An 18,731-nucleotide genomic window follows, 5' to 3' on the forward strand; every position below is an offset into this window, starting at 1 on the left:
AAGAATTTATAATTTATTTTATGTCTAGATGTTTAGCTCTTTTCCTCTTCATTTCACCCGCACCAGGGAGTTTGCAGAATACAAAACTCCCTTCAGCTAATTATTACTGTAATTTTGTTTCCTGTGCATAACAACGTTTAAGATGTTTTAAGGGACAGAGTTTTCATATTGACTGGGAAATGTGCAGCTATTTCAGTATTCCTTAGCAAACATTTATTCATATTCGTGTAGGGAGTTCTTATAACTAAAGCTGCTGCATAGCCCAAACCCAGAAAAACTGTGACTGGCTGTAAAAGGTAGACAATATACTAATCATTCAGAGTGACTTACAAGTGAAATCAAAATCCAATAACGAAAAGACCCTGTCAGGATCCTTCCAGCTGGGTAGCAGATGACTCTGTGGGAGGGAAGGGATATTTTACACTTTCTATTACCATTTTGTTGAGCTTTCAAGACAAATATATAGTTATTAGGAAGGGAATGAGATAAGGCTGGCCCTGTTCTATGTTCTATACAACAGTTTAGTGATTCTTCTGATCATTATTTACTGGAAGGTATCTGCCCCACCCCATCCCCCAAACTCTAAGGAAATTTGGAACTCCACAAATGGTGACATGTGAAGAACTGTTCTGTGTAAGGGACAGGATTCCTTCTGCACACATGCAAATAACAACAACAACAACCACAACAACAACAACAACCACACACTCTAAAGGGCCATGAAGAAGCATAAATTTGTGCATGGGGCTTTGCTGGTATTTTCTATACCTGCTTACACAAACTTTTTTGTATTTAGAGAACATTAGCTCAAAGCTGTCATTGACAATTGCATGTTTTTGTTTAAACCTACATATACTGTAAATGGTAGGATTGCAGCTGTAAAAGGCATCTTACATTGTTCTGAGAAAAAAAACTGTTTTTTTCTGGTTTGCACTTTGGAGCATCTGCTTTCCCATAGGCATACTCAAGGTAGCCAACAAAACTTGGCATTGCTGTCAGCAATTATACCAAATCAATGCCAAATAAGTATATTAAAAATAGAAACGTTAGGATGAAAATGCCCCAAAAGTGCAATAAATAATGGAGGACTGGGTGTCACTGGGTGTGTCCTGGGGCCACAGCATGGATGTCAATTAGACTGTGGACCTTGGCCTCTCCTACTTAGCAGTCACAGATATCTGCTATGTCAGCAGGAAATATTAGGTTACCTGTTTGGAAGCTTAGTGTTCCAGGCACATGCTGGATTGTTCATGCAAAGTTTTTGTAACAGAGAAAGGGGAAACCTAGCAACTATCCACAAGGCTATCATCTTTGCTGATGGAATTCGTTATCATTTGTCTTCCTCAGCACCCTTTTTAGATCTGTTCTTCCTTAATATTATTATTTAAGTGACAGTTGAGTCAATCTCCCTGTGACAAGTTATGTGCTAGATTGGGACTAATGCTTGTGTAACATTAGGAAAGCTTGGGAAAGGGCTGCCTGAAAATACCCCATAATTATTTTTTTTTCTTGGCATGCCACAGAAATTCCTTGCCCTAAATGGTGTTTAAATGTGAATGTCAATAGAAACTGGTGTTCTAATTAAAGAACAATGTATAAAGATAATCTCACTGCATGCTAAGTATAGATAGCAACAAAAAACCACCCCACAAAAACCCATTTATAAACCAAAGTTTTCCCCTTTGCAAACAGCTTTTAAAACTGGTGTTATTGTTTTTATATATTTTAAAAAATGATGTAATTGTTATGGCAACGCATTTGAGACTAAAAATATTGACTAGTGAGCAATTCCTTAAGGGTTTCATTATATTCTGAGTACCCTGAATATTATACTATATAATATTCTAAGAACGATATACAGTATATTCAATCTAACCCCAATAGAGTACACAAGGCTAATTGCCAAATACTATTTGAATATTTAGGGATGACCTGTTGCATAGCTGTAGGGCACATGCTTAGCTCTGTTGGTTTAATTTTCAAGGTAATGCTGGGAACGGCTTCAATTTGGAACCCTATTGAGTCTCTTTAGTTAGTGCAGTCAACATGAAGCTAGATGGGCCATTGGCCTATTTCAGTATAGGTTTGTAAACCACAAACTAGCTAAGCAGGTGAGGTTTGACGTAAGCAAATATATTTTCATTTATAGCTTTAATGGAACTCTTATCTATTTAAGTGGATGCATTCAACAAGTTTATAGAAACTGTATCTTATTACTAGAAAAACCTGTGTGTCTATAAGGTGTTTGGATATCAAGCTTTTTTTGCTTACCTACTATCTACAAAATTCCCCAGGGAAGAGCCTTCAGCAAATATCTGTTGGGAGATTTTGGAAGTGAAATTTCTGGAAGCAAGCCTGCAGCTAGGAGCTGTCACTCACAGTTTTCTCCTCAAAGCACTAGGGCATGCCTTGTGCCACTGAAGAGAATTAGGGTTGATCCAGTGCAGTGCTTTAGAGCATCAAGCTGTCATGGTCACTTTTAAGAAAATTCAAGAAAATGAGTTATGCTAGACCTTTTCACCAGTAGGGTGGCTAATCCTGTTCAGCTGAATATCAGTGGAACTAGGCAGTAACAGATTGTTGTAATAATTATACTTGTTCTTCATGTTGCTTCTCCCCTCCATATGGATCACACACCACCTGAGATTTCACATATCTATCATGCAGATAGGTGAGAGGTCAGAGGGTTATACATATGCTGTGAATGTTGTACAGGTCAAGTGTTTGGATTTGATATAATCAAGACATGCATGTTCCAAGTACATCCATCTAATATAGAGAGCTGCAGTGAGCAGAAGCTGTTTAAATACTCAACAATGGAAATAAGGAAATGGAAATGCAGTACAGTATTTAATACAGTATTTAACTATCAGGTTGTTTTTGAAGGGCATGGTAGTGCAATCTGGGCATTTCAGCATATATTCACTTTACAAACTATTCCTAATAAGGTTGCAATGATTTGATAATTAATTTGGCTAGAATCATTAGTCAGAAACACTTTGATTCACTAAAACGTTCCTCACTGATTAGTGCCATGGTTTTATGCGATCTGAACATAGATTTATCACTGAAAAATATAAACAATGGGTTGGATCCAGACTTGTTATGCAATCCCAAATATGTATACTCAGAAATAAGCTTCACTGAGTTCAGCAGGACCTATTCTTGGGAAACTGTGTATGGTGTGCTTAATGTAGAACAACATGCTATGCTCAGTTAAGATAGATCCACAGCTGAAAATAGTGTATCTGGTGGCCCTCAAAAAACATAGCTGGTCATTTGGATCTTTCAGATAAAATAATTTTAGGTGAGGCATTTCAAGGACAGTAAACCAATTTGATCTTGACTAAAATGACATTGCAAATGGGCTATCTCTCACTCAGTGGCTACATTTAAGAAAAGCCCACTGTCCTGTTATTTCTGTGATATTTCTGGAACAGAAGTTAAGATGAATGAAGATAAAACAGCCCAATAGGGAGTTATCAGTGACAGAATAAACACATTCTCATTCCTAGGAGGAATGCCGACAGGCATAAATGAAATCTTCACTGGACATTCACTGGATACTTCAGTTCAATATGACCTGCCTTTCACCCTTATTTCCAAGGTCAAAATACACATCAAAATCCTGTTGGCACAGGAAACTGATACATACAGGCTTGTGAAATTTGCAGTTAAGAGACAGTATGTGTATATATATATATATATATATATATATATATATATATAATGTATATTCTTTAAAAGGATATAGCTACTACAAGTCGGGAAGGCTGAATAGAGCATTCCACATCTTGCTTTGGTGGAAAGTAAAGTGAATTGGAAATGGAACTTAGTGTAATCCATCACCTGGCATAGATGCATAGCTGTCAACGTTTCCCTTTTTAAAAGGGAAATTCCCTTATTCTGAATAGGGTTCCTCGCAAGAAAAGGGAAAAGTTGACAGCTATGCATAGATGGTTCCAGTAATGGCACACTGAACAGGAGAGGGATGATGCTTATACTGTACTAGATTTCTCCATGCACAAATTATCTGAACAGACCTTCTAAGCATATGGATACATGTGAACACATAGACAGTCCCCCAAAAGAAATATGCAACCACAGACAATCACATGTCATCACAGACAATCACATATTATGTTGGCATACATGTTGTAGAAAATACAAGAATGCTATACTTGCCTGCTCCTTTCCATCTATGCTGGTAGTCTTCTCTGTTACTTACCTTGGATTTATAAGATTTTTTATTTTAACAAAACCCCAAAGTGCTTAAAACTTCAACAACAACATTACCACTATTTAATTTCTTTTTCAAGAAAAGACTGAAATTCTCAAAGGTCTTGGGATTTGGCTTTATTATTAGTATGTACTAAATTTGTATACTGTCCTTCACCTGAAGATTCCAGGGCAGTTCACAACTGAAAAATACAAAATGAGAACACATAATACACAATAAAACGAAAACAAGAAGCAGGCCAATAACCCCTGTCCCAGAAACACATTTTAAAAAGCCATAAAATCAGCCGAGCGCCTGGTTGAAGGAAATCGTTTTCACCTGGTGCCTAAAGATATGTAAAGAAGGCGCAAGGTGAGCCTCCCTTGGGAGAGCATTCCCCAAACAGGGAGCCACCACAGACAAGGCCCGTTCTTGTCTTGCCACCCTCTGGACTTCTTGTGGAGGAGGCACATGAAGACAGATAGGAAGTCCAGCTCTAAAGCATCCCATTCATGCTCTGACCTTGAACCCAGTTATCCCACAACCAGACACTTTTCTATCTAATTTACAGTGCCTATGTTTCTAAGTGGCCATTACATTATGTCTAAGCTTACATGATCTCGCATGCTCTGCCAGTGTCTTAAATATGAAATATTCTCGGGGTATTTAATGTAAAACTTGTGTACCTAAATTAAACCAAAGTTTTGTACTGTTTTCAATTCTGCAGCGATATGTGTGTTTGAAGGCAAAACATACTTTGAAGGTGAAAGAGAAACCGTACGTTCAAACTCAGGGGATTGCATTCTGTTTGAATGCAAGGTAAGATCACTGTTAGCTTATTCTCTTCCTTGTAATGTGCCCTTACCCATAGTTAAACCTGGCAAAAAATATGGTAGCAGTGGCTTTCTAGGTTTGCTGCGTTTTGCTAGTTTTTATACCAATCTTAACTGAATATATAAATATTTAAAAATGGGGTTCTATGTAAGTTTAAGTCCCTTAGTAGTATGCTTGTTTTGCAAGACAAATGTTTTGGAAAAGTGGGGTGTTATTGAACAAGAGAATGCATAAGCGGGTTGCTGGTAACGTCGCCGCACAACAGTCGCACAGTTTTTGCCAATGCAGCTGTTGCATAGGATTCCTTTGTTGAACATTATTATTAAAACTCATCTGACACAACAGGTTAGCCCATACCAAGGGTTGGCAAAGTTTTTGTGGCTTGGGCCAGTTCACGGTCCCGCAGATGCTGCGGTGAGCTGGAGTGTGCCTGTATGCATGCATGCGCAAACGATATTTCCTGCGCTCCTTCCGGTGCGGAGGAGGCATGTGCAGCTTCCCATGGGCTGCAGGAAGCTCCTGCAGCCAATGGGAAGGTGGCCAGAGTTGCAGGAGGTGCTCCCTGCTCTGCTCTGCGCCGGTTTAGCGCAGCACATGGGAGCTGACCCAGCAGGCAGCGGGCGTCCATGGGCTGGATAAACGACCCCCCCCATGGGCTGCTTGTGGCCCATGGGCCTTAGGTTGCCAACCCCTGGCCCATACACTAGCCGACAGAGGATGTTGGATATGGTCCTGTTTTGTTTTGATTTATGTTATCTGAGGTGAAAATTGAGAGCAAGTTTGAAGCCTGCACCTTCCACTTTGCCATTTCCCTCATCATTGGTAGAAATGAACAGAATAACCAGGAAGTTCTCACATTTGGGACATGATCCTTATATATAAAATTCTCTTCTTTATAATTATAACTAACTAATAAGCTCTGCACCCTAGCCACATTGTGTACAATATTTCACTAACTTTGTAATATTGTTTCATCATATTTATTGAAAGGTTGAGTAATGTGGGATTTTGTTAGTGCTTTTGCTTTTGCTTTACAGCTGAATTTTATACAAAGTTTCTTCCTCCAAACAATACTTTCCTGACATATGGCTATTGACTTCTGTAGAGAGAGAAAAAAAAGAATATTGATAAAACTGAGATCAGCTTATTTAAGCTTCTGGATTGTTGTGAGAAAGAAGGAACTCTGAAAGAAAAATGAGTTTTGAGTTTCTTCTATCTGTAGCAACCTGCTAGTAATCCATATCAATGAAAGCATCTGTCCTTTAAAAAAAAAAACTTTTTGAAAACATTTTAGGAAAATTACAGCAATTTGGGGTAGAAGGGAAACTATTCTTAGTATTTTAATTAAACATTTTGATTCATTGCTTCTCTATGGTTTTGTGCCTATGGATGTTGTTATGAAGTTGGATGATGACAAAAACAACCTGGCTGTTGAGTAACTTACACTTTCCAGCTGCATTTTTATTACATGCTTTAAATCTGCATATGCACTTAATTTGGTGTTTTTTTTAAAGTACATAATGATCTCCCCCCCCCCAATAGGACTACAAAATGCAACGTATAGTGAAGTCAGATTGTCCCGCCTTGAACTGTCCCGAATCTCAGCAAATCTCCCTATCTAACAGCTGCTGTAAAGTTTGTAAAGGTAAGGCAAATGAAATAATTTACTCTTGCAACCATGCGGGGAAATGAGCGGCTGAGATACAAAGATTGAGTGAACTGGGGCACATTTATATATTTATTCATTTAACCCAAAACCAATCTCCACATGGAAACCAAGGTGTGGGATCTAATTAATAGAATGTGGGTGAGCCAACCTGTGACTCGTTCCTCTACTTTCTCTCTCAAGCATCACCCTCTCAAGTGAGTAAGAAGGCCTTCCTGATCCATCCCATCTTTGGGGCCCCAGCAACTCCAGGCAGATGTTACTTGTTGGTACCAAAGGTGCTGCCTAACCATGCCAGTGTTGTCCCACAGCCCTGAAGGCAAGTCTTAGGACTATGCCACTTACCCTTAAAGATGCCTGAGGTTGCTCGCCAAACCTAAACTGTGTCATAACTACCTGCACCTACCTTATAAAGGTAAAGGGACCCCTGACCATTAGGTCCGGTCGTGGATGACTCTGGGGTTGCGGCGCTCATCTCGCTTTATTGGCATGACTAAGCCGCTTCTGGTGAACCAGAGCAGCGCACGGAAACGCTGTTTACCTTCCCGCTGGAGTGGTACCTATTTATCTACTTGCACTTCATGCTTTCGAACTGCTAGGTTGGCAGGAGCAGGGACCGAGCAATGGGAGCTCACCCCATCGTGGTGATTCGAACCACCGACCTTCTGATCGGCAAGCCCTAGGCCCTGTGGTTTAACCCACAGCACCACCCGCATCCCTACCTTATAATGTGGTCAATTAACCTCTTTAAAGACTATCTCTCCTCTAAGTTCCAGGCTACCACATCAGTACAGAGCAGGCAAAACAAGCTGCCCAGCAAGGCCAATCCGCTCACGAGCAAAAAATCCACCCTCAGCACCCCAAAAACAACCAAAGACTGTCTATAGGGTGGGAGGATAGGTAACCAACAGAATGAAGAGGATGCCAGAAGAATGAGGTGGGCTTAAATAGCCCCCCACCCACTCCCAGTTGTCAGTGTTGCATGCCTCTGCACATGGAAGTCACTTCTCAGGCCTCTACAGTTCCTGAGCAGCTGCAGCAGTTGCTTGCAGCCACAACTGCTTCGAGCATGGTGACCGCGGGAATGCTGAAAAATGAAAAACTTCTCATGCATCTGATGCATGCGAGCAAACATTTATGCCACAATAGATCTATGAATCTTCAAGGTGCCATTCTGTTTTGCTGCTGCCTCAATATACTAACATAGGTACCCTTTTGAAAAAAAGTATCAGCCCGTGACTGTCTGAGGATGGAAGGGAATCTGTCAGCAGAATGGGGAAGAAAGCAATTTGTGGCATTCCCCCCCCCCCCACTCCTGCAGCACACTCCAAACCCCTGTGTGTGTGGGAAAGTCCCCCAATCCACTGGGGCAGATTTAGAGGGGGGTCTCCAGGAGTGAGGTGGGATTGCTGAAAATGGCATCCTTCCATGTTCCAGCTGCTAGAAGCAGGACTGTTGCAGTTACCTAAATAGTAGGGAACATATGGATCGCTTCCATGCTGTTCCTGCTGGGCTGTGATCGTGGCTGATTGTGTGTACTTCATAATAGCTGTAGTTGCTTTATCAGTTAACATGGTTTGGTTTGCTGATAGAACACCGAATTCCCACTTTAATGTTGTTCACTATGGAGAGTTAAAGGAATACGAAGGATTATAGTCTCACATTTATCACATGGCACTTTGAACAGATGGTGTGTGCCGTGATTTGCAATGCAGGGTAAAAGATAAAGGTATTCTCTGGGGTTTTCTTGTCTGCTGTTCTCATCCAGGGCGATATTGGTTCCTTCAAAGCTGTGAACAGTTGCATCTCTCTCTCTCTCTCTCTCTCTCTCTCTCTCTCTCTCTCACACACACACACACACACACTCTTCTGGTTTTTCTAATAGATAAACCATTGCAGATATGAAACAAGTTCCCAGTCTCCTGGGCTTCACAATATACTTGTGTTTCGAAAAAGAAAGCCACATTCGGTTCCTGGGTTATCCAGGCACCAAGTATGTAATTAGTGAAATCAGACATAAAAATTAAATGAAAGAATATGACAGAAACTGGGTAAGATCCTGGCTATCCTATCTATTGAAATAAACTCAAAAGGACGTTTTCACAGATGGATTTAAATTATTTAAATGGCTCTGAGGGATATGTTCATTACGATATTTCTTGATTATTCATGGAGACCACACAGGCTTGAGAAGTGTAATTGGCAGGTTTCATGCTTGTTATCAGAACATTCCCATGTCTGTCTGTGTGTGGGGCAGCTTGAATTTGCCTGTCAGGAGCTGCCTACAGATCTTATCTCTGAAAGCCTAAATTAGTATATAATTAATCTCCTGTACTTGCTCTCTCATAGTGCCGCATAGCCACAAGGAGCATATTGATCAATAATGAAAATGTAACCGCCATCTCCTGTGATGCTCAGGTTCTGACACAAACTGATATAAGCCGGGAAAAGTCTAGCCTAAGGCTAATACTTTGTCCTTAACTAGGGCTCTTTGTGAGGGAAGACAGAACAGGACAAAGGCTGCCATAGGACCAAATACTGCTATTCATAAGCAAATAGAAAAGCCATAAATGCTGAGGGTGACATACAGATTGGGAACAAAGAATGGCTCTTAGTAGACATTATTGCTTCAGAATTAACTACTAATTAGCTGGCTGCCCCTGCTGAGGAGCACAGGAGGTGGCTAGGCAGACAACATACAGCTTCCGAGTCATTTTATTGTCCCACAATGGCAGCTGAAAGTTTCTGCTTGTGAATCACTTGCACTGACCATGGCTGTCACATCCTGCCAAGTGTTGAGGACCATTTTACTGAACATTTGAACACAATGAGAAATCCAGGAATGTAAGTGGTGGGAGGAGAGAGAATCCACCACTTAGAAGGATGTTACAGGTGACATCATATGTATACTGCCCATAAGTTACATCCCCCCATAAATGTTTTCTGCATTTGCCCTTAGTGACTTGCCCATGAATTCTCTCGGAGATTTATGGCTGGATAAGGCTTAAAACTGGTGCCTTGCACTTCAAAACACTAAAATACACTGTTACATTTCTCTTTAGCGTTGGCCATTGTCAAGAGGTGGTAACCGTTAATTAAAGACAGATAGTTGAATTCAGCTATGGTATTTAACTAGATTGTATACCGGACACGGGTGGTGCTGTAGTCTAAACCACTGAGCCTCTTGGGCTTGCTGATCAGAAGGTCAATGGTTTGAATCCACATGACGGAGTGAGCTCCCATTGCTCTGTCCCAGCTCCTGCCAACCTAACAGTTCGAAAGCATGCCAGTGCAAGTAGATAAATAGGTACTGCTGCGACAGGAAGGTAAATAGAGTTTCTATGCACTCTGGTTTCTGTCAGAATGTTCTGTTGCACCAGAGGTGGCTTAGTCATGCTGGCCACATGACCTGGAAAGTTGTCTGTGGACAAACACTGGCTCCCTTGGCCTGAAAGTGAGATGAGCGCCACAACCCCGTAGTTGCCTTTGACTGGACCTAACTGTCCAGGGGTCCTTTACCTTTTTTACCTATTAGATAATAATGATGATAGCACTGATCTGGGTCAGTTGAACATAATTTTCCCTCTTGATCTTTAGAAGCCTTGGTTTAGTTCCCACAGTGGCAACCACCAGTTCAAGTGTTTTGATAATCATAATCAAGTTAGCCTTTGCCAACCTGTGTAGTTTTGGACCATTATTATTATTATTTATTAAATTTGTATATCACCTTATACCTGCAGGTCTCAGTGCTCTGTTAGCTGGGTCTAATGGGAGTTGTGGTCCAGAAAACCTGGAGGGCACCATGTTGGCAAACACTGCTCCTAAGTACTTGAAAATGATAGAGGTTGTAAACTATAATGGTTGTTGAGGAAGAAACTACTCACCAGTCCTGCTGATGAGGTGCTAGGCTCTAAGTATCAAAAGCAAAATTCATATAGCAGCTGGTGGGGCATTGTTGCTCACTTGGCTTCTCAGTGTCAAGTGTTGCTGTCAGGTACCAAGAGGGAAAGTGAGAGGAGCTGGAGGCAGTGGGGAGTTGGGTATGGTGCAGAATGGTTCAGCTGTTGCATTTGCACCACACCAGGCTCCCTGCTGCCTCTCTTCCGCTCTCAGTACCCAGCAGCAGTGAATGCCATTAGAAAGCCAAGTGAGTAATACTGCCCTGCCAGCCACTACCGAATATATGTTTGACAAGTTTTTTTTTAAAAAATCCGCTCTACTTCCTAGTGGGGAGGTGTTGTGGTGGACCACGTGGCCACCCACTCCCCACCGGGGGTGGGGGACTTTGTCCCCCGTTGCCTGGGGATCCCAGCACGCCAGCCAATCCGCTATTTGGGGGAGGCATGGCTGGGACAGTTTAAACCAAGGAGTGAGCCAGAGGACTTCCTCTTTGGCTCGCTTCCTCAATCACCCGCCCTTCCTCCCTATTTCGCAGATTAGGCACTGGCCTTGCTATGGACCTCGGTTGGTTGCCTTGGTTGTCCAAGGGGCCTGGTAGGAATTTTTCCACTTGGCAAATTGGCACTGGCCATTTGGTTTTCGCCTACCTCGTAGCAATCGTCACAACTTTGTTAGGATTGCGGTTAGGCATAGTTTGACCTTGTTTGGGGGAGGGGAGGTGTGGCCATCACCTGCCCCTCCATGCTTAAGGGTATTCCGTTAAAGGAATCCGGGGGTGCTGATCTTGTCCGAAGCCCAGTTGGGGGCTAGGGCCTTGACACGACCCCGATGGGAACACCAGGGGGAGCTTGAGTTGGTTCGCACCGACAGGGCTCCCCCTACTGGTGGTTTACCCTTACCAGACTTCCTGCACATGGGCAGGAGTCAGATATAGTTGGGTCCATTCAATGCCTAAGCCAATACAGCTCACATTCTGTAATTCAATAAAGTTGTGCCCAAAATTTGCCCAATAACATAAACCTAATATCTGTGTCCTTGTGTGAGTTATTTCCAATGAGGGGGTGGCTGCGGGGTTTCGACATGCAAATACAGAAATGGCCATGTGGCCCAAGAAAGACAATGAATGGATATACGTAAACTTCAATCCTAGAAAGTTAAAATTAGTTGGAATTGTGCTGCTGAATTCAGAAGGAACTGAATAGCCTACTTCAGTTGTTTAGCGTTTCTAAGCATCATTTTTACTTACTTTTAGGCCACGACTTTTGCTCTGAAGGACACAAGTGCTTGGAGAATTCTTTTTGCAGGAACCTTGAAGACAGGGCTGTCTGTAGCTGCCGGGATGGATTCCGAGCTCTCCGAGAGGACAATGCATACTGTGAAGGTAATTCTTTGTAAATAAATCTGTTTCAGGTACAATAATTAGTGTGGATTACTGCAAAAAGTATGTATTAATTCACAACTTGTCAAAGTGATGGGCTCATTAAATTCAGGGGACTTAATTTAAAGCATATTAATCAGCTGAAGTAATTATCTCTCCAATTAAGGTTCTCCCTTTCCTAAAAAAATAATAATCTGATCTGTGTCAAAGTAATATGTTAATACAACTGAATTCTTGATTTGGAAATTAATATATTACTATAGTATATACCGTATTTTTTGCTCCATAACACTCACTTTTTTCCTCCTAGAAAGTAAGGGGAAATGTCTGTACATGTTATGGAGCGATGCCTATGGATGGCGGGGGGATCTGCTGCAGTCGTGAGCAGAAGATCCATGGTTCCCCTTCCTTCCCTCCTCCGTGGCTCGCTTTGAAACAGCAAAGCGGGAGAAGAGCCACTGAGTGGGGAGAATAGAGGGACAGAGAGCCTGGTTACAAAGCACGGATCCACATGGATCCTCAGGATTTTTGCACTGGGTCACCCCAAATTCACCATCAGATCACATAGCATGTCCATGGCTACAGCTTGCACCAAAAAAATCACGCACCCACTGTGGCCTGGGGCCACAGTGGTGCAAAAACGTGGTTACAAAGCATGGATCTACATGGATCCTCAGGATTTTTGCATTGGGCTACCCCAAACTCACCGTCAGATCACATGTCTGTGGCCATAGCATGAACCACAAAAATCATACATCCACTGTTTCGTTTAGAATATTTTTTTTTCTTGTTTTCTTCCTCTAAAAACTATGTGCGTGTTATGGTCGGGTGCGTGTTATAGAGCGAAAAATACGGTACTTTTCCCCATTCAGATCTCACTCAGATAAGCTAAAATTTGAATATCGTGTCATTTTAATATAACTCCTGAGTTGTTAATTAATCCCCAGGTATATTTATGTTACCTTAAAGGTTGTATAAAGTAAGCAACAGGAGATAGATTTAAATATCTTGTGGTAAGCATCATTTTAATAACGAATATCTCATCCAAAAGATGTAGCATTGTTCCCATAAGGGGGGGAAAGATGGTGGTTCTCATTGGCCAGCTACAGGCTGATGTGCTGGAAAGCACATTTTTGTTTTTAAAGTTTCTTCAAAGTTCCAGGCCAGTTTGTGATCAAGGCCAGATGACACACATTCTAAGGCATTCCAGTTATTGCCTGATGCCTTTTGATGGAATGAGTTCAGCTGTGAGTCAGCAAGTATTGAATATGGTGGATGTGTAGGTGCTTGTACGAACCACCTCTCATAAACTTGGCTATCATATGGAGAAACATTATTGCTATGTTTGGCCACCTGAATACTCTGAAACATAAAAATGCCAAGGCATTGCAATTATGAGAGATATCCATTATCTTCCTTTCCCACCACCATTTCCTCCTGGCAGGGCATGCTGAAGTAGAACAGCATGTAACTAAATATTTCCTTCTCCATTAATTACAAGTCTGTAAGCAATTACTATGTCAGGTGAAGCTGGAAAATAATTGCATTTGAAAGCTTTATTTGCAAGATCTGTATTAAAATGTAGCTAAGCATGAACAAAATAATTGGTTTTACTGTTCAGGACAAATAAAATAATTATTGGCTTTTATCGTTGCAATCCTGGAATAGGTTGGGTGTTTTTTGTGGCGGTTGTAGAAAACCTTTGCCCCCCCCCCCATGTTGTTGAACACCCTTAATCCATGGTCACTGGCCTTGCTGGTCGTTGGTCGTTGGCACTGATGGAAGCTGCTGTTTGGCAACATCTGGATTGCCAAAGGTTCCTCATACCCAGAGGCTGCAGTTGTAGTCACTGTCAAAATGCTTTCTGCACTTTAAAGCTGAAGTCCACTTCTGAGTAGAGATACATAGGGCTGCACTGCGTGTGGTCTATATTATGCAGTTATAATTGTTTGTGGCTGTTGAGATTGTTAATAATAATAGAAGGAATGTGCTTGATGCCAGCCATGAAGGCAAATGGTAAACCTATTTTTCCACTAATGAAGCATTTTCTAAAGATGCAGTGTTTGAGAGATGAGAGGTAAATCAAACATGCCAATGAAAACACTGGCAAGACTTGTATCACCTGTAGAGTTGATAATTTATTCATGGTTTTGAAATGCTTGTTGGCGTTTTTAAAGGGATTGCATCACGAAATCTCCAAAAATCAGCACATGAGCCTAAGGATATTTGCATAGGAGCATGTCTTATTTATTTATTTAAGTTGGAATTTCTCCCAGTAAATCTGGATGATTTGAAGTTGGTATAATAAGTGATATTTACTGCCTTAACTTTCATTAGCTCTAGTTTCTGAATAGAATGGACAAATTGGGCAATTTTGGTTTCCCTCAGTTTCTTATATTTTCAGTGTATATTTTCATATTGCTTTCTTTTCAGTATTTTCTGTTCATTATTTTAATGTACATTTCTGCTAATACACATTTCAATATGCGATCTTACATATTATATGCATTACATATTAAACACATTTTTGGAAGCAATTTCTCCTAATAGTGTGCATTTTTCTATGTTATTTTCACTAATTACCCATTTTTGTGGAAACTTTCCCCTGACCTATGTACTTTTGTACAATTTCTTTGGCTGGGGTATTTTGTTTCAAAAATTGGAGAACTGTGAATGGATAGCTATGTTTCTGTTCAATTAAATATAAATTGAACAAAATTTCTACTGCATCCCTACTTCTGATTACCTTGTTGAGAGCTCCTTGTTATTAAATGCCCACTTCTGTTTTTCTTGCTGTTAGCTGTCATATCTTCTAAGGCAACATCTGTATTCACCTGCCTCCTTGGCTAATTAGGTGCTGTGAATAAATTTGCCCCTTCCATTTTTTAACAGCTACTTGTAATCTGGCACAATCTCTTGCTTTCTCATACTACAGATCATAAGAAGGTGAATCTAAATCCCATTATGTACAGTGCCATCAAGCAATTGTTAATTTGTACAAAGGGGGAAAAAACATTTTCAGAACTGTTGCTATAGTAGCTTGTTTTAGATATTCACAATGTTATGTCTCAATTAAAAATAAAATAGATAGAAACTCCACTGCATGGGAATTGAGCCATTAATTTCAGTAGGCATCAGGTGTGCCAACTCTAGGGGGCCGAGGTGTCACCCCGGAAGGCAATCTCTATGCTGTTTGAAACCCCATTTGTTCTATGTAGTACAGTATGTCTTGACAAATTTGTCCTTTATAATGGGAGGCAGTGTGATTGTTTTACTGATGTCTTTTTAAAGGTTTATGGTGATTCTGAGTACATATTTCTGACAGAATAAACATCATTTTCAGTTGACTGCTGTGCAGAGTTATCTTTTAAAATTTAATGAGGACATTCAACCGGTGGTAAATTTCTGCCCATATCTTCCAAAATTAGGTCAAGTTTTATTTACTAGCTGAAATAAATAGATGGCTGGATTTTATTTTATTTTAAAGGCTGGGTGGGGAATTGTACTACTTGACAAAAAGCAGTTCTAAGGAGTTCACACTCAATATTAGTTTGTGATTCCTGATTGATTTAAAGATTCCTGCATCATGATACGTTTGATGATGCCAGGGGTTCTAATAGATGCTTGCATAGTCTGAAAGCTGGTGCACAATTTGCTACAGCAGAGTTCAGTTTCCAAAATCCCAGCCCTGTGTTCCTATGCTACACCTAGTTGAGAGGAGAGCAGCCTCCTGGGACATAGACACAGTTCAAAATAACCGTGGCTGTCTCACTGAGCATGTATTTCTTCAAAGCTTGGCATTTTGGAAAGGTCAGCTGCTGAAGATATGAAGAAAGAAGTAGCAAGATATGTATCAGTTTACAGTGGTACCTCTGGTTACGTACTTAATTTGTTCCGGAGGTCCGTTCTTAACCTGAAACTTTAGCCACTTTAGCTAATGGGGCCTCCTGCTGCCACTGCACTGCCGCTGCACAATTTCTGTTCTCATCCTGAAGCAAAATTCTTAACCCGAGGTAATATTTCTGGGTTAGTGGAGTCTGTAACCTGAAGCGTATGTAACCTGAAGCGTATGTAACCCGAGGTACCACTGTACGTTTATATTGAGGTATCTTCAAGTGATCAGAGACAGTCCCAGAGAACAATAACCATTAGTGCCCTGTGTGTTGCAGCCACTAGAACAGAAAGGATGCTTGATATCATGTGAATAGATGAAATCACTCAGAAAGCAGGTTTTCTTCTGCTGCTTTGTACTTTCGCTGGTCCTGCTACACACCCTCTTTGAATGCTTTTATCTAGCCAGTATGTGTCCTTGAACTGTGATAATGTATCTATCTTGCTTGCCAAGATGGAGTATGGAGGTGTGTGTGTGTGTGTTTGTAGATATCAGGGACAAAGGACAGGAGCAAATCAGTAATAACTCACATGACATCACAACTCTTTATTCAAAGAGCTCAAGAGGTCAGACCTAGTGGGCACAGCAACTCTTCCTGATAGGTCTTGCCCCAATAAGGCAGTTGGGAGGACTGAAGGTCCCTGCCTTCCCACAGGGAAGGCCTAAGCCGCCTCATCTTCCTCTGGGTTCTCCCAAGGCAATCTGTGATTCTGTTGATGCATCTGTCTCTGCTCCACCCTCTTCATACCTCTTCTGGTCCTGGGAGACCATGTGACCCCCTAGAAGATTACCCATCACGGAATGTGCCACTTAGGCAGAATAAGGTTCCAACCCCTAGCATAAGAGCCTGAGACAGGAGACCCTTGTAAGAGTAGAACACAACAAAAGTCCACAGTGAGTATGTATGGGGGTGGGGGGTGGACAACCACTATTTACACATGAAATTTAATGGATCTTGCCTTAATGAATACTCTTCATTATGAAGTATGAAGTAGTGTTAGAAGACCATCTTTGATGCTTTAGTTTTTATCTTCTAATTGAAACTATACAATAGTTTCAACATGTAAATATGTGCTTAATTTTCATTTCTGTTTCCTCCAAATTAATCACCTGATGCTTTGCTTGATTAATCTGCCAATTAAACTTTTTAAAGTCTACCAATCTAATGTGTGTGCATAGATACCTATATGTAAATGACACTAAAACAGCAATAAATATAAATATAGTTTTATTAAATGTCATTGTTATCACTGTTAGTAGTAGCTGAAGGCATTTAGATATGTTTTCCTCCCTTATATTCATAATTATAAAACAATTTTTTAAAGCTTTTGCGAAAGGTAAAGCTGGCTGCATCTATGAATCAATGCATCACAACTGGTGATTTGAGTTGTTGCAACCTGATCCTATGAGTAATGTAAAAGGCAGAGGCAAACGCTCCAGTGTGCAAGCTGCTTTCTAGTCTGTGTAAACAAAAGGAAACCCCAGCAGTACTTGCTCAGTTGGTTTCGTTGCTCTGTCCACAGATGCTGATGAATGTGCTGAAGGAAGGCATTACTGTCGGGAAAATACCATGTGTGTAAACACACCAGGATCATTCATGTGCATCTGCAAAACAGGTTACATCAGGATTGATGATTACTCATGTACAGGTAAGAGACAGCAGTTAGTCAGTGAAAAGTCTCCATATTTCCAATGTTTTGAAAACGTTGCTTTGCTTATGGATAACAGCACTTTTAATTCCTGAATGGGAAACAGTGGAATGGAGCGGTGTCATAGCCGTCATATCACGAATCCTGCCGTTTGGCCTGGCCACATCAGAAGGTGGGAACTCTTTCGTCTTCTTGTTGTGCTGCGACACCCCAAGGCTGTCACATCTGAAAAGCCCAAATGGCTTTAGATACAACATATTCAAAGTCACCAGTGCCTGCCTTGCCCCAAGACACCCTGTTTTGAGGAGAACAACCGGTAGCCAGGGGTGTACCTAGGGGTTGGCTAGGTTGGCCCCTGCCCAGGGGGATGCAAAAATTGTGCCTCTTAGCTCTGTCTCAGAGTGGTTATGAGCCCATCTGCCTGTTTGTGTGCTTCTCAAGCTCTTTCCTCCACTGCTCTGGGTGGCTGGGGCAATACATGTAGGCTCCTCTGACAAGGGAGCAAGGGACAGAGGATGCCAGTGCAGCTCCTTGTGAAGGGTGCAAGGGAGTCTAGGTAGGTTGGTGGTAGCTTCCTGCCTTGTTGGATGCAGTAGAGTCCTCTACAGAGTGCAGCTTAGTGGAGGGTCAGTTCCAGTTTATCTTAACCCCATCTAGTGCACTGGAAAGGAAGCAAGAAAGTTAGTTCATTAAAAAAGTTTCCTAAGTGACAGCTACTGTGAATCTAGCCCCAAATCAACTTGGTGGCAGGGCGAATGTTTAATTAGGTTTTTAATTGGGAGGTGGGAGGCAGAAGGAAACTTCATCTCATTCCTCTTCCCCTGACCACACTGGAAGTAAGAGGGGTCAATGCTGCTGTCTGCTGCCTCCCCAGTGCATTCTCTGTGGAAACATGATGGCAATGCAGATTCCTGCAACCAGCATGATCGAGTTGTCCATTCACCAACCGGTGAGCAGATGATTCAATCCTGCTTAGGGTCTGCTTTCCCTGTGAGAGAATACACAGAATCTGTCTTCTTCTCCTTTTTCTCACTGATGGCCCTCCTTCTGACAGCCCCAGGTTTCTCCAGGCAGCCTGATGTGGGGTGATCCAGGGCTGTTCCCACCTAACCCCAGTGAAGCCTGGATCCCACCCTCCCTGTTTAGTATGGGATGTAACAAATCCAGTGCACAGCCCTAGAATATGCACATAC

The 18,731-nt window shown here is 41.5% G+C and overlaps 1 protein-coding gene across 2 annotated transcripts in view; it reads left to right on the forward strand.

Annotated features, from left to right (window-relative positions):
- Nucleotides 1-18,731, forward strand: part of NELL2 (neural EGFL like 2) — a 108,664-nt gene that overhangs the window by 41,895 nt on the left and 48,038 nt on the right. For both annotated transcript variants that reach the window (XM_081022335.1, XM_081022334.1), the window contains exons 10-13: nucleotides 4,947-5,038; nucleotides 6,596-6,698; nucleotides 11,872-12,000; nucleotides 17,413-17,538. In XM_081022335.1, the coding sequence (XP_080878461.1) occupies nucleotides 4,947-5,038; nucleotides 6,596-6,698; nucleotides 11,872-12,000; nucleotides 17,413-17,538 (450 nt within the window). The remainder of the gene's footprint in view (nucleotides 1-4,946; nucleotides 5,039-6,595; nucleotides 6,699-11,871; nucleotides 12,001-17,412; nucleotides 17,539-18,731) is intronic.

The sequence above is a fragment of the Podarcis pityusensis genome, assembly GCF_964106645.2.
Source record: "Podarcis pityusensis genome assembly, chromosome: 10".
In the NCBI taxonomy this organism is placed as follows: Eukaryota; Metazoa; Chordata; class Lepidosauria; order Squamata; family Lacertidae; genus Podarcis; species Podarcis pityusensis.